At 40.7% G+C, this 16,340-nt stretch overlaps 1 protein-coding gene across 1 annotated transcript in view; it reads right to left on the reverse strand.

Annotated features, from left to right (window-relative positions):
- GRIP1 (glutamate receptor interacting protein 1) overlaps positions 1-16,340 on the reverse strand; it is a 752,861-nt gene that overhangs the window by 59,666 nt on the left and 676,855 nt on the right. Inside the window, exons 15-16 of the mRNA XM_070370106.1 lie at positions 10,797-10,866; positions 9,033-9,178 (exon numbers count right to left, since the gene is read on the reverse strand). Coding sequence (XP_070226207.1) covers positions 9,033-9,178; positions 10,797-10,866 — 216 coding nt within the window. The remainder of the gene's footprint in view (positions 1-9,032; positions 9,179-10,796; positions 10,867-16,340) is intronic.

The following is a 16,340-nucleotide window of genomic DNA, read 5'->3' on the forward strand; positions in this document are numbered from 1 at the left end:
TGGAAACTCCCATGGATGGAGGAGCCTGGTAGGCTGCAGTCCATGGGGTCGCTAAGAGTCAGACACGACTGAGCGACTTCACTTTCACTTTTTACTTTCATGCATTGGAGAAGGAAATGGCAACCTACTCCAGTGTTCTTGCCTGGAGAATCCCAGGGACGGCGGAGCCTGGTGGGCTGCCGTCTATGGGGTGGCCCAGAGCCGGACACGACTGAAGCCACTTAGCAGCAGCAGCAGCAGCAGCAGTGTAATAGCAAGGACATGGAAGCAACCTAAATGTTCACTGACAGTCAAATGGATAAAGAAGATATGGTACATATATGTGATGGAATATTACTTAGCCATAAAAAGGAAAGAAATTGGGTCACTTGTAGAGACGTGGATGGACCCAGAGTCTGTCATACAGAGTGAAGGAAAGCTGAAAGAGAAGAATAAGTATTATATGTTAACATACACATGCTGGATCTAGAGAACTACTACAGATGGACCCACATGCAGGACAGGAATAACGACACAGATGTAGAGAACAGACATATGGACACAGCAGGGGAAGGAAGGATGGGCTGAGTTGGGAGATTAGGACTGACATATACACTAGCATGTGGAAAGTATTTTTCGTCTTCACGTGCCCACAGCCTAGAACTATGCTTAGCATCACAGAGACTTCAGTAAGTGCCTGAACAAATGAGCAAAAGGACAAATACCTGTTAGCAGGCAGTTACAGGTTCCTAGCCTTGTGAGTCACCCTTCTGGCTGCTCCAAGGTCTAGTTTCCTTCTCCAAGGTGATGCAAACGCAATCAAGCTCATTCAAAGAGTGAGAATAAAGCCTGAGCTGCTGGAGTTAGCTGCAGGCTGCACTTCCAAATCCATCTGCCTTCTCGGGCAGCAGCCCAACTGGCAGCTGTACAGCCCTGCAGCTTGCGAAGAGGGTGATAACTGCCATTTACGCTCAGACCATTTTGGAGGTGGAAACCCTCCAAGATACTCTCTCCTTGAGGCTGTTCCAGCTAAGAAAGGAGCAACTGGAGTGTTGAACCAGAACAGAAACTTTCTGAGAAGGAAGAACGTGGATCACCAGGAAGTTGCAAAGAGAGCCTAAACAGATGTTAATGATATTATAAACAGCTTCTATATCACAACAGAAGGTTTACCACTATTAATGAAAGACATGAAAGGGGGCCAGCCAACTTGTTTGTTCTGCTCAGCTCCCTAGTTAAGGAAATTAATGGGACCATGGAACAGATGCAAAATTGCAGCATTACTTATCTGCAATGTTATTCCCGGGCTTCTTGAGTGCCATCTGTTTAACAAAACGAGCACTATCTAGCTTGAATTCATCATGGCATCTGCTTAAGTGGCCAAATAGGAGTCTTGGATTTGGGAGAGGGCCTTTGGAATGCATAAATATACAGGTCAGTCAAAGTTCACTTCAACTAAAAATGATGGAATTCATGTCATCGAGTATGGCTATATTTCTTGGAGGGGGACAGACCTGAGAAAATGAAGCATTTAAAAAATATCCTCTACAGCTGCCTGTACTGGTTTTTCCAGTAGTCGTTTATGGATGGGAGAGCTGGACCATTAAGAAGGCTGAGTGCTGAAGAATTGATGCTTTTGAATTTGGTGCTTGAGAAGAATGTGGAGAGTCCTTTGGATAGTAAGGAGATCAAACCAGCAAATCCTAAAGGAAATCAACTCTGAACATTCATTGGAAGGACTGATGCGGAAGCTGAAGCTTCAATCCTTTGGCTGGTTGATACAAAGAGCCGATTCATTAGAAAAGACCCCAGTGCTGGGGAAGATTGAGGGCAGGAGGAGAAGAGGATGACAGAGGATGAGATGGTTGGACGGCATCACCAACTCAATGGACATGAGTTTGAGCAAGCTCCAGGAGATGGTGATGGACAGGGAAGCCTGGTGTGCTGCAGTCCATGGTGCTGCAAAGAGCTGGACATGACTGAGCAACTGAACAACAACAATCATGGAATTAAAATGATGAAATCCAAAAAAGATTCATTTGTGAAACAACTGATTATGACAAGATTGCCATTGAATGCAATGAGAAAAGGTCAATCTTTTCCATAAATAATGCTGATTAACTTAGATATTCACATGAAAAAATAAACATTGTTCCAGGATAGGGAAACCTGGTGTCCATGAGGTCACAAAAAGTCGGATACAACTTAGCCACTGGACAACAGCTGCCTGACTGTTGTGTAGTCATGTGACCTGGCTTTATCAAAATAATGTTCCAAGGAATTGTTGAGTGTTTAGGAGAATTTTAATTTCTTTGTTTGTTTGTTTATTTGGCTGCGACTGGTCTTAGTTGTGGCGTGTGAGCTCTAGAGCACGTGGGCTCAGGAGTTAGGGTACATGAGCTTAGCTGCTTCGTGGCACGTGGGATCTTAGTTCCCCAACCAGGGATTGAACCTGCATCCCCTGCAAGGCATGGCATATTCTTAGCCACTGGACTATGAGGGGAGTCTGCTAAATTTCTTTATGTAAGTGATCATTTATAAGTCTCCAAATTAGGTTGTCTCATGACAGTGCTTCTCAAAGTATAGTTTTGGGACCAGTAATTTCAGCATTATTTGAGAATTTGTTAGCAATACCAATTCTCAGCTTTATCCCAGACCTGTAGGAATCTGAAACTCTGAGAGAGTGGGACCCAGTCACCGGTATTTTAGCAAGTCCTCTGGGTGATTGTGATGTTGATTTCAGTTTGAAAGCCATTACTGCTTTGCGATAAAGCAGAAACAAGGGAAGAGTATTAAAAAAAAAAAAATCTATCAGGAGTTTTTTTCCTGCAGCCAGCCTCTTGCCCTACCACTGTTCCTTGCACAGCCAGGATCATTCTTGGTTGCTCATGACGGGGCATTCTGTTATTTCAATCTGTTATTGAATTCTGTTATTTCAGATTTGATGGGGAAAAAGCTGCTGAAAATTACTTAGCTGGCTTAACACTGATGAACTGAAAAAGTAAAAAATGAAAGGCCAAATCTTTGAAAGGTAGATTTAACTGGTACTAAGGCTATATTTGCATAAGACTCTGTTTGGAAATGTGAAAAAGTCATTTGCTTTGGATAGGACAAGTTGTAGCCTGGAAATGTTTCTCTATGCAGATTAGAGCTGGTGAAGGGAAAATACTGAATTTATGGTCTCAAGAAACATGCTGTATGTTAGAAGTGAGGTGCTTTACATCAAGAGAGATATTAGTAGCAGCTATGAGTTTGACTGGCACAAAGGCAGTGACACGAAGCGGACCCTTATAAATTATCTGGGAGGGATTTGGAAGCCCCCATCTGTTTCTTGCCAGAATTTCCCCCAAATTCTCTACTGTTTTGCTCTCAGAGCTCTAAACTCTCCCCTCTTCATACACATTTTGATCTAGATGCAGACAAGGCTATAGGTTTTCTTTCAAGGGGGTTATTGCATCTTTGAGGTCTTGGTAATTAGGTAACAGCCGTTGTTTTAATGCTCAGACCCAGAAAAGCACCCACTGGCTCTGTGTGTGTTCCATCGCTCAGTTGTGTCTGCCTCTTTGTGACCTCATTGACTATATCTTGCCAGGCTCCTCTGTCCATAAGATTTTCTAGGCAAGAATACTGGAGTGGGTTGCCATTTCCTATTTCTGGGGGTCTTCCCGACTCAGGGCTAGAACTCAGGTATCTCTTGCGTCTCCTGTATTGGCAGGCAGATTCTTTACCACTCCACCACCTGGGAAGCCCACCCATCATCGACTCTACTTGATTTATTCTCTGTAGTAGTGAAAGATGACAAATGCAAAAGCTCCTCTAGGCAGAGCAGCCACAGAATATAGGGAGGGGAACCACTATACTCCCAAGTGTTTCAAAAAGTTTGGCTATAGTAAAATAAAGCTAAAATTAATTTTTAAAACATCCTAATAATGGCTGTTGGTAGTCAGCATTTACTGGGCCTTACTTAGTGCCATACATTATTGAGTGCTTAAATATATCGCCTCCTTTGATCCCTAAAACAGTCTTGTGTAGGAGACATTCAATAGATGTTATGGATGAGGACGCTAATACTCAGAGAAATTAATTTTCCCGAGTTCGCCAGCTTGTCACTTGTGAAGTCAGTCTAGTGTTCTTAGTCATTATGTTCTACTGCTTCCCCCAGCCTGGGCTAGAAACAGAGTTAATTCAGACTCTCTTAAATGCATCTTTAATGCTTCAGTAAGTGATTGCAAGCACTGGTCACTGACAAAATACTATGGCCTCATTCCTCTGCTCTTTTATCTTTTAATGGCTCCCCATTGGCTTCTGGGGTAAAATTCAAATTCCTTTTTCTAAAAAAATTAATCTTAATAATTAACCCAATGTAGCAAAGTACTACTTAAACATATAATCTATCTAAATAAATTATTACTGAGATATTCTATATTTTTTGTACTAAGTCTTGAAAAATTCAGTATGGAATTTTCCAGGCAAGAATACTGGAGTGAGTTTCCATTTCCTTTTTCAGGGGATCTTCCTGATCCAGGTATTGAATCCACAACTCCTGTGTTGGCAGGTGGACTCTTTACCAGTGAGCCACCTGGGAAGCCCATTTTATATTTACGGTGTCTCAATTTGGATGCTAAATTTTCCACACTTAAGAGGTGAAATGTAGTCCAATGAAAAAAAATTGTGTTTAATGGAATAATATTTTATCTTGCTTTTGTTTTAAAATTTAAACGGTAGGTTAGAAGGACCATAATGATCTGGTTTCAGTGTATCTGTCTCCTCACCTACTACTGAGTCCTTACACAAACTTTCTACTTTAAGTGTATGTGCTACTAGGATGTATCATGCTCTCTGACTTCCTTTGGTTCCTCTTGTTAATTTTTAATAACACATCCCAAATACCTTCGAGATCAGGATTGCTAGAAGCATTTACTTGAGTTCCCCAGTCTCACATGGGTGCCTTCATATTCTCTTAACATTTTGTACACACACCTAGAACATTCATCATACTGCTAATTATTTTCTTCTGTTTCTCTATAAGGTGGTAACTGATTTAGGGCAGAGATTGTGTCCTTTTTAATCTAAGGACTGCCAGTCCCTAGTACCTTACAGACACTAAATAAATGCCAATGGCATGACTGAATGAGAAATAAACACTTCAGCAATATTTGAAAATAGCTCTGCCATCTCCCTGGGTAAAGTGCAAGGCAGAGCAATGAAACTGGTGCAGCTGGAAGAAGTAACATCTGTTAAACTCAAGTGCAGTATTACTAGTTTAGGAAACCAACTTCGATTATAAATTTTCTGTAACTGATGACAGAACCAAGGATGGAGAGGAGAAGACAGTTAAGGAAAGAACTGGGGACTTCCTTGGTGTACAGTGGATAGAAATCTGCCTGCCAATGCAGGGGAAATGGGTTCGATCCCTGGTCTGGGAAGATTTCGCATGTTGCGGGCAACTAAAGCCTGTATACCACAACTACTGGAGCCCTTGAGCTCTAGGGCCCCAGAGAGCCACAACTAATGAGCCCCTGTGCCACAACTACTGAAGTCCATGCCCCTAGAGCCTGTGCTTTGCAGCACGAGAAGCCACTACCATGCGAAGCTTGTGCTCTACAACCAAGAGTAGCCCCTGATCATTGCAACTGAGAAAGCCCACATGCAGCATAAGATCCCGCTCAACCAAATAAAACAAGGTAAATAAATAAATAAAAAGAGAACTGGAAGACTCCTGAAGTCTACTGGTATAGAAAGTTCAATATTCGTGTAAGTAATATTTTAGAGAGTGAAGAATATATACTGCATATTACCATTCTGATTACAATTCAAATATTGAGACAAAGGATTGAGACAAATATTGAGACAATTTAAATCACCAGCTTAATTTCAGATTAAGCACAGTGTCAGACTTTCAAAATCAGTGACTATTGTCATGAATAGTGCTTATTTTCCACTCACTTATATCTTGACCTAGCATCAGAACTAATGTGGGGAAAAGCATTTCAGAATATAATAATAATAATCAAATAGTCCCAAGTTATTGAATACTGACTGTGCCAGTAACTCTCTCAACAAGCCACAGCAGCACCCCGAGGAGGGTATTATTTTGCACATATTACTGAAAGTACAACCGAATCTCAGGCAGGTTAAGTAACTTGCCCAGACGCATTCAGCTCAAATGTAGTAGAACTGAACTTTAAACACAGGTCTGATTTAAAAGTGTGCTCTTTATGACTATGTAGTCGGCCTTGAACTAGTCGAAGTCCAAGTTTTGCACTGAATAATCCCCTCCTTGCTTTGCTGTGAATAAAAAAGAACTTGGTTACTCAAATTATACTTGTATTCTCACGGTGGAAAAGGATATGGAAACACTCAAATTGTTCCAAATCAATGATCATATGATAATGTTCAGTTAGTGGTCTGTTATAAAAATGTGTCTGAGTATAGGTTTCAGTATGCTGACTTGAGAAAATCTGGTTTGGGTAAATATCTCTTAACACCTATATTTACAGTCTTATTTTGGTTAGTTGAATGGTTTTCAATGGGAGATTTTAAGATTTAAAAAATTGAAAACACTTATAAATTTTTAAAAAGTACCTAACAAGCATGATCCTTACCATAGTATTAGGCATAGGGATTGTAGGGGGAAAGAACTAAAAGGGGGAAAAAATGAGCCAAAGGGAAGAAGCAACTGAAGTAAGACGTGGCTCTCCAAGTGCTCAGTTGTTTCTGAAACTTCTCAGCGTGTGTCTGCACTGCCTGGTTTTGGAACTGGGAACACTGCCAGCCACAAACAACATACATATTCATCTCTGGCTTGGCTTCTGCACTCTGCAAGGAAGGTAGCTAAGATCTGCTTAGCTTGGCAAATCATGCGAAATGGGTTTCTCCACAGGGCTTTGCCTCTTCACTAGGACAGAACCCCCTGATGCTGGAGGTTTTATCCTTCTTTTAAAACAAATCCTCCCCCAAAAGTACCATTGAGATATGCTTGTTAGGAGAGAAATGCAAATGTTGGTGAGGAAAATCAGTTGCTTGTGAAATAACTAGAAGAAATCTGTGCATATTTTTAAAGGTTCATTATAAAGTATATTTGGATATAATTATCCTTACCAGTGGTACTGATGGATGTAACTACCAACTTGTTTTGGCTCTGAATAGTACTCACAAACACATGGCCTGATGTGACCGTGAACTCTGGATCTAGAGGATTAGATTCCAGGAGATTGCAGGACATTGAGAACTACTCGTTATTGGTTGGGATGAAATTATTCAGTAGAAACTCTTTTAACCATCTCCCTGTAACCAATTTACTGGATTTACTGTGACTCTCCATCCTCTTTGTAAAATATACCGACCAATGCCATTGAATGATTCAGAATAATGTTTCCCTTTGTATCAATAGCACCCTATGTACCTCTGTTTCTGCTACCAATTGAGTCAAAGTGAAGTGAAGTGAAGTAAAGTTGCTCAGTCGTGTCTGACTCTTTGCGACCCCATGGACTGCAGCCTACCAGGCTCCTCCCATGGGATTTTCCACGCAAGAGTACTGGAGTGGGTTGCCATTTCCTTCTCCAGAGGATCTTCCCCACCCGGGGATTGAACCTGGGTCTCCCGCATTGTAGGCAGACACTGTATCATCTGAGCCATATATGTATACAATTGAGTCAAAAGCTTAACATTTAGAGTCAATTAGGTTTATTTCCAAGCCTGTTTCTGCCGGTTTCACTTGTTATTTTAACTGTATAATTTGATGAATCTTATATAACCTATGAAATATGAGTATATTGGAACTATGAAAAAGTAAAATGCTTTGGAAAGATTCAATAAGGGGGATTATTGGGCAAAAATCAACGAATAATTAAATAAAGGGAAAACTTGAAAACATTAGGGAGATAAAAATCTAGTTGGAGTAAGCATTCAGATTGCTTTAAGTTCTTTAAAATCTCACTGTATTAAAGCAAAACAACATCCTCCCCCAAACCTAGAAATCTTAAACTGTGTATTATGGGTATGACTTAGGCAAACAAGTTGAAAGATTTATAACTATAGTCAGCAGAAAGTATTGGCTTCACGCATAAGATCGGTACATTTTTAAATAAAATGTTTATGTTATAGATATATGTCACTTTTTAGAAATCCCGATGTTAGTTGACTCTTGTTTTGATTAGCTTGAGTTCTTATCCAAATCAGATAAAAGGGGATCTGCAGGCGACTACTCAGATTACTGAGTCTTGGCCACAGCAGCATCAAAATGAAGTTTGCTAGAAATGATAGTCTCAGTCCCCACCTGGGGTTAGCGCTCAGGGACTGTGTTTTAACAAGGTCTTCAGGTGGTCTGAGGCCTTCTCAAGTCTGAGAAGCACTGCACCCCTGTATTCACACATTACTCGAAGCACTGAAGATGGATATAGCCCTTTAAGAAAGCAACATGGCACAAGACTCATCAGGAATCATAAAAAGTCCCTTTTTATTTTGACTCAGCCATTCTATTATTTAGGAATATTTCCTAAAGAAATAATTCAAAAGAAGAAAAGTTGAATAAAGATATCTACACATGAAAATATCCATTATTGTGCCACCTACAGAATGAAACAAATGGGAGCAATCTAAGACAGAAGAAAAGAAAGGTGAATAAACTATGGGCAGTAAATTAAAATAGCTGTTAAGGATTTGTAAAGTGGTACCATGTATATATAGCTACATAAAAAATAGAACATGCACTGAAGTTATTATTATGTAATATAACATCAACTAGCAAATGATTATTTCTATTCTGTTAGGGTGGTATCAGGTGATGATTTACTTTTCATCTTTAAAAATTATTTTAATACAGCTGTAACATTTATGTAATGTAAATATCTTAATTACATCTATCTTAAAAACCCTATTATTTAAAATTCAAACTACACTCTTAACGCCCGATTTAAAGACCCTCTTAACTATAGAAAACACTGCTGCAATGTCACTAGCCAGCTGTTGTATGTAAAAAATCAAGATCTAATATCTTTGGTGACAGATGGGCAGTTAGAGAAATCAGTCTTAACTGCGGAGGTGATCAATACCTGAATTATCTTCATCTTTGCGGATTTTGAGCTTCACCAGGTCTTCACACTGCTGGAGGATCTGCACTGCATCTTCCATGGAGCAGTTGTCCAGCCGGATGTTATCTATGGCTAGTAACTTGTCCCCAAGTTCCAAGGTTCCTGTTCTGTTAGTAAAGGCATAGCAAATGCATGCTTAATGATGAACACTTAACTAGGTTAAAGGCATTCAGCATAAAGTAGCATTATGGTAGTCTTTAGGGGAAATATGATTCTTCAGCTTTGAAAAACTGCGTTTTATTGATATATCCCCTTTCTCCAGTCTTATTGTGGATGGCTGCTGTGACATTCAATTGCAGATCATTAAGAAACATTTTTATTCTACTTTCTTTAATTAGATCAGGACAAACATTTACGTGTCACTCAGGAGTTCTGAGGTTCCCAGGAAGGTGTGTAACGAGCCTGGGTTTACACGGCCCTGGCGTCCTTATGCTTCTTTGCGTTGTTGCACCTGTGGTCCTTGGCAGTCCAGATATAGGGGAGGGTAGAGGGAGGTGAGGGAGTCAGGTGGGATGGGCTTGGGGGAGGTCAGGGTTTTGGTGTCTCTGCATCTCCACCTGCACCAGGGAGCTCACTGTGGCTGCAGTGGGGAGAAAAGGTGAACTGGAAAATGGCCACTGAGGGTCTCATACTGGTTATGGACTGCTGCAGGTCTTGAAAGTTTTTAAGGTCTATCATGAGATGGGAAAACAATGAGAATGTATATTTGCTTATAGGTGCTTCTATATGTATATGCACACGTATTTGTAAGGAAGGTTACGTTTTGCTAAGAACCATCCTTTATGCATTATATCTATGATTCTGATTGCTAACTGCTTCCTAGTCTCCACTCTCCCTTTCCTTCTTCTGGGTCATCCCCTAAAGACGCACATGCCAGACTCTCTGGGCACCACCCCTGATCCCCTTTAGGGTTGGAAAATCACAACAATCAGAGCCAGCTGGAAAGGACAGGCAGATGTGCTTCTCCAGCCCTGTGTTGCCTGCCTACCTGCCAACTGCTGTATGAGAAACTAACTATTTATGAGTTTCCTTATCACAGGATCTGAACCTATACCTACATACCTAAATTAATGCCCTTCCTACTTTTTGAGTATTAAAATGTTCCTCTAATGAAATGACTGTAACAATAGATGAGATTTGTAAAATCCTTAACTGAAAAAGAAAAAGAAAGTTAACAGTCTTACATCAATATTCCTAATCAATTAAAAATATTTTGATCTGTGAAATTAAAAGTTTGAGAGTCCTTGGATCAAAGGTCCAAGGTCAATGGATCAAATAGGAGACATACACATTGTTTGAGGCTCAAGGGAGGACGTTGGCTTGACTAGGGAGGACGTTCTAGCATCTAGTAAAACTCTCCCCAAATCTATTATTTGCATGTGAGGTGACTCTCATAACTGGGGCCACTTTCAGTTTTTTAGCTGGAAAAGTGAAGGGTGGAAGATGATCAGTGAAGGAAAGGCTACGTTGGACTCATGAAAGACCCTAAAAAGCATCTTTAGGTGATGGTTATCTGCACTAGGTGCAAAAATAAAGTGACACTGAGGAAAAGCTCTACATGCCATTAACATTAGGGATGTCAAATATGATCAATTAATTGTGGCTGCCTGGAAAATACTGAGAATACCATGGCCCATCAACAAGGTTGTCTCATGTGTGGAAGAAGTCATTCCTGCTGTAATTAAGAAATACCTTGGGATGAACCAGTAAATCCATCTTTCTTACCTGTGTGCCACACTGCCTTTCTTGATATCTGATATAACCAGGGGGTCTCCTGGTTTTCTACTGGAAGGTGCTGTAATAATGAGGATAGAATAATAATAATAAAGGATAGTCACTAATAAAGGATAGTCACACCTTTATATTCATGATTCACCCATTACTGTACAAGTCTCATTTTATAGCAACTGTTAGTACAAGCTCAATTTGTATGCAAAGCAAAGAGAATCAGTAAATGAATTTAAAAATGTGCACATTATCCCTTCTTGATACAAAAATATGTTTGTGTTAAAGTACTTAGAAACTTAAAAATGCAAGCAAAGTTATTTTAAATTTGCAACTGGAGAAAGCAAGTGAAAAGCTGTCCATCAGGATTAAATCTGTTTCAATCTGTGATTCTCAGCAGAGTGAAGTGAAGGACGAAGAGTCCAACAGTACAGTATTAAAAGCAATTAGGGGCTCCCCATGGACGGAGGAGCCTGGTAGGCTGCAGTCCATGGGGTCGCTAAGAGTCAGACTCGACTGAGCGACTTCCCTTTCCCTTTTCACTTTCATGCATTGGAGAAGGAAATGGCAACCCACTCCAGTGTTCTTGCCTGGAGAATCCCAGGGACGGGGGAGCCTGGTGGGCTGCCGTCCATGGGGTCATACAGAGTCGGACATGACTGAAGTGACTTAGCAGCAGCAGCAGTTTGATGATACTTACATGTAATCCCTTCTCCCACCCCTTCTTTCACTCCTTACCAGTGAGGAGGTGCCACTCTTTTATGGGGCCCTGTCATACTACTCAAGTGTACTGTGTGGAAAGTGGGTGAGAATCACTGATGTAATTTTTTTTTCCCCCAGAAGGAAATCTTCTGCTAGATAGACTATAAATCCTAAAGTTTTGTTCACAAATTCATACCTAGAGTGCTCCGAAAATGTTCAGAAATGTGAACTGATTCTATGTATTTTTATATACATTTATATTCTAAACATGTACACGTAACTTTTACTGAGTTTAAAACTATTATTCTGAACAGGGGTCAGTTATGGGCTTATAGCTTTTCTTATGAATATTTCTATTTGGTGATAATGAAATAATAATAATGAAAAGTAATTAGGAATTAGTCTTATAATTAATCCTCAAAATGAATTATAGTACATGTAAGAACAAAAGTATCATCTTGACCTAGAAAATTTACATTTAGTTTAGGAATTTGATGATTAAAATGAACCATACCAACATTTGTAAACAACAATATGCCTCCAAGAGGAGATGTTTTGCCAACATTGAAGCCTGGAGTGATTTCCTTTTAAGGATCATTAAAAGGCCCCTAAAGTAAGATTTTATTATAAACAGTCGATCACCCCATAATAATCGTAGAACCATATCATATCCCATAATCCCATATGAATCCCAGGAAAATGTTTATGCACAAGAACAGATGGTTTAATATCTCAACACATCATTGAAAGAAAAAGCAAACACATATACCAATACCTTACCCACTGAGTTAGTCCACAGTAAATGTTAATGGGACTTCATCCAATCATTATTCTTAGCTTCTAGCAAAGAATGCAAAACATTCTGTTCACTATAATTAATTCATGATTTAAACCTCTACTCAACGATTTGCTATAATTTCACCAGAGAAATATAAACACTCAGCAGTTTTACTCATGTTATATTTCAGAACAGCAAATTGTTCTGGGCATAGAGCACAAAAACAAAAACTTTGACCAGTAAATACAGCTTTCCTACCATCTGCCAATGAATTTATACAGTATTTTCCCAAGCTTTAGTGACCATCAAAGAGCATTTGATATTTCCTTTGGTTTTTAAAAAAATTCATGGTCCACTGAAATGGGCTAAAACAAAATAATAGTATAGGCAACAAAAATACATCAAATTCATCTCTGTCATCCTTCTAACAGAGGAAAATAACACTGACCTCTGGACAAACCCACACAGCTTGGCAGAGAGGTTTGAAACTTCAAATGATCTACAAACATGTATTGGAGAAGGCAATGGCAAATCCAGTACTCTTGCCTGGCAAATCCCATGGACGGAGGAGCCTGGTAGGCTGCAGTCCATGGGGTCTCTAAGAGTCGGACACGACTGAGCGACTTCACTTTCACTTTTCACTTTCATGCATTGGAGAAGGAAATGGCAACCCACTCCAGTGTTCTTGCCTGGAACCAGGGGAATCCCAGGGACATGCATTGGGAGAAAGGTGTTCTGCCTGGAGAATCCCAGGGACAGGGGAACCAGGGGGCTGCCGTCTATGGGGTCGCACAGAGTCAGACACGACTGAAGCGACTTAGCAGCAGCAGCAGCAGCAGACATGTATGGAGGCCATTTCATGTTTACTACCTTCTTCTGTTTCTCTTTTAATCAAGTTCCAACTTGAGGTTTGAAAGGTTCATCAGGGTGGATGTCCACTGGAGTGATGAAACTGAACCCAGAAGCGGGCCCAAATCTGTAAGAGCCCCTGACACGGTCACTACCATGCTTACCATGCATGTTTAAAGGTGGCCAGGGATTTGGGGCTTTGAGGGCTCAGTCATGGTTTGTACACCCTAGCACCATGCTTTATCTTTTTAAAAAATGTTATTGAAGTATAGTTGATTTACAATGTTGTATTAATTTCTGCTATATAGCAAAGTGATTCAGTTATACATATATGCACATTTTTTCTTAATATTCTTTTCCATTATGGCTTATCACAGGATGTTGAATATTGTTCCCTGGGCTATACAGCAGGATCTAGTTTATTCATCCTATATATGAAAGCTTACATCTGCTAACCCCAACCTCCCATTCCATCCCTTCCCCAGCCCTCTCCCCACTCGGCAACGACCAGTCTGTTCTCTATGTCCATGTCTGTTTCTATTTCATAATAGGTTCATTGTATCATAGTTTAGATTCTATATATAAAGTGATATTGGGCTTTCCAGGTGGCACTAGTGTTAAAGAACCTGCCTGCTAAAGCGGGTTAGGCTTAAGACACGCTGGCTTGATCCCTGGGTTGGGAAGGTTCCCTGGAGAAGGGAATGGCAATCAATTCCAGTATTCTGCCTGGAGAATCCCATGGACAGAGGATCCTGGCGGGGTACAGTTCATAGGGTCACACAGAGTCGGACATGACTGAAGCGACTTAGCACGGCACATAAAGTGATATCATATCAGCGCAGTTCAGTCCCTCAGTTGTGTCCGACTCTGTGATCCCATGGACTGCAGCATGCCAAGCTTCCCTGTCCATCATCAACTCCCAGAACTTGCTCAAACTCATGTCCATTGAGTCAGTGACGCCATCCAACAATCTCATCTGTCTTTCTTGGCCCATGGAAGCCAACCAAAATCTAAGCTTTTACAAGGTTATAAATCAAAATACTAAGGACAACCAGTCACAAGTAGCCAAGTAGGGTTTATAGCCAATCAAATCATTTCCTTTCTTTGCCTCCAATCTTCCTGTATATGTCTATCTCCAGACTCCTGTTCGGAGAGCATTCCTAACTACTTCTGGTTTGACACTGTAAGATATGAATCAAGTTTTTGCTCAAATAGACTCTTAAATTTTTTAATATGCCTTATTTTATCTTTTAACACTTCCCTCTTGCATCCTTGAAGCCCTTGCCTCCTGAATCCAATTCTCCCTCCTGACTTTACACTTTCAGTGACTGGGACACAGAGGAGCCCAGAGGGCTACAGTCTACGGGGTCACAGAACAGTCAGACATGGCTTAGGGACTAAACAACAACACATTCTCTAATAGCTTCCTCAGGAGGAGCGCTTGGGAGGAGAGTATTTTGAATCCTTCATAGTTGTCTTTGTTTTACTTTCAAATTTGCTAGATGGTGAATTCTAGGCTAGAAATTCCTTTTCTGCAGAACTTTGAAGGCACTCTTCCATTGGTTTCTAGATTCCAGAATTGCTATGGGTTGAGAGGCCTGATGTCATTTTGATTGTTGTTGTTGTTCAGCCGACTCTTTGTAACCCATGGGCTGAAGCACACCAGGCTGGACAATAAAAAAGGCTGAGCACCAGGCTTTCCTGTCCTTCACTATCTCCCAGAGTTTGCTCAAATATTGTCCAGCTCTCATGTCCCTACATAACTACTGGAAAAACCATCAGTTCAGTTCAGTTGCTCAGTCGTGTCTGACTCTTTGCGACCCCGTGAACTGCAGCACGCCAGGCCTCCCTGTCCATCACCAACTCCCGGAGTTCACTTAGACCCATGTCCATTGAGTTGGTGATGCCATCCAGCCATCTCATCCTCTGTCGTCCCCTTCTCCTCTTGTCCTCAATCTTTCCCAGCATCAGGGTCTTTTCAAATGAGTCAGCTCTTCGCATCAGGTGGCCAAAGTATTGGAGTTTCAGCTTCAGCATCAGTCCTTCCAAAGAATATTCAGGACTGATTTCCTTTAGGATGGACTGGTTGGATCTCCTTGCAGTCCAAGGGACTCTCAAGAGTCTTCTCCAACACCACAGTTCAAAAGCATCGATTCTTCGGTGCTCAATTTTCTTTATAGTCCAACTCTCACATCCATACATGACCACTGGAAAAACCATAGCCTTGACCAGAGGGACCTTTGTTGACAAAGTAATGTCTCTGCTTTTCAATATGCTGTCTAGGTTGGTCATAACTTTCCTTCCAAGGAGTAAGCGTCTTTTAATTTCATGGCTGCAATCACCATCTGCAGTGATTTTAGAGCCCAGAAAAATAAAGTCAGCCACTGTTTCCACTGTTTCCCCATCTATTTGCCATGAAATCATGGGCTGGATGCCATGATCTTAGTTTTCTAAATGTTGAGCTTTTAAGCCAACTTTTTCACTCTCCTCTTTCACTTTGATCAAGAAGCTCTTTAGTTCTTCTTCACTTTCTGCCATAAGGGTGGTGTCATCTGCATATCTGAGGTTATTGATATTTCTCCTGGCAATCTTGATTCCAGTTTGTGCTTCATCCAGCCTGGCATTTTGCATGATGTACTCTGCATATAAGTTAAATAAGCTGGGTGACAATATACAGCTTTGATGTACTCCTTTCCCAATTTGGAACCAGTCCATTGTTCCATGTCCAGTTCTAACTGTTGCTTCTTGACCTACATACAGGTTTCCCAGGAGGCAGGTAAAGTGGTCTGGTATTCCCATCTCTATTTATTGTGTTCTGATACACTGTGTGAAAACATCCCCCACCCCCCACAACCCCCGACCCCAGAAGCCTGTAGGATTGTCTTTTTCTCCCAGTGTTTTCAAATCTCATGATGACATGCGTTGGTGTGGGTCTGTTTTCATCCATCCTTTAGGAAACTTATAGCCATCAATTCTAGAAAACTTATGATAATATTTCCTTTTTTTTCCCTTCAATTTTTGGCCACATCACTAGGTATATGGGATCTTAGCTCCCTGATCAGGGATCAAACCTACACTCCCTATAGTGGAAGTGCAGAATCTGAACCAGTAGACCACCAGGGTAGTCTCTGAAAGTAATCCTTATACTTTTGTCTCCTTTTCCTTTTGTAATGCCCATTATTTGGATATTGTGTTATTTGGGCTCATCTTGTATA

This window comes from Bos mutus, chromosome 5 (assembly GCF_027580195.1).
Source record: "Bos mutus isolate GX-2022 chromosome 5, NWIPB_WYAK_1.1, whole genome shotgun sequence".
In the NCBI taxonomy this organism is placed as follows: Eukaryota; Metazoa; Chordata; class Mammalia; order Artiodactyla; family Bovidae; genus Bos; species Bos mutus.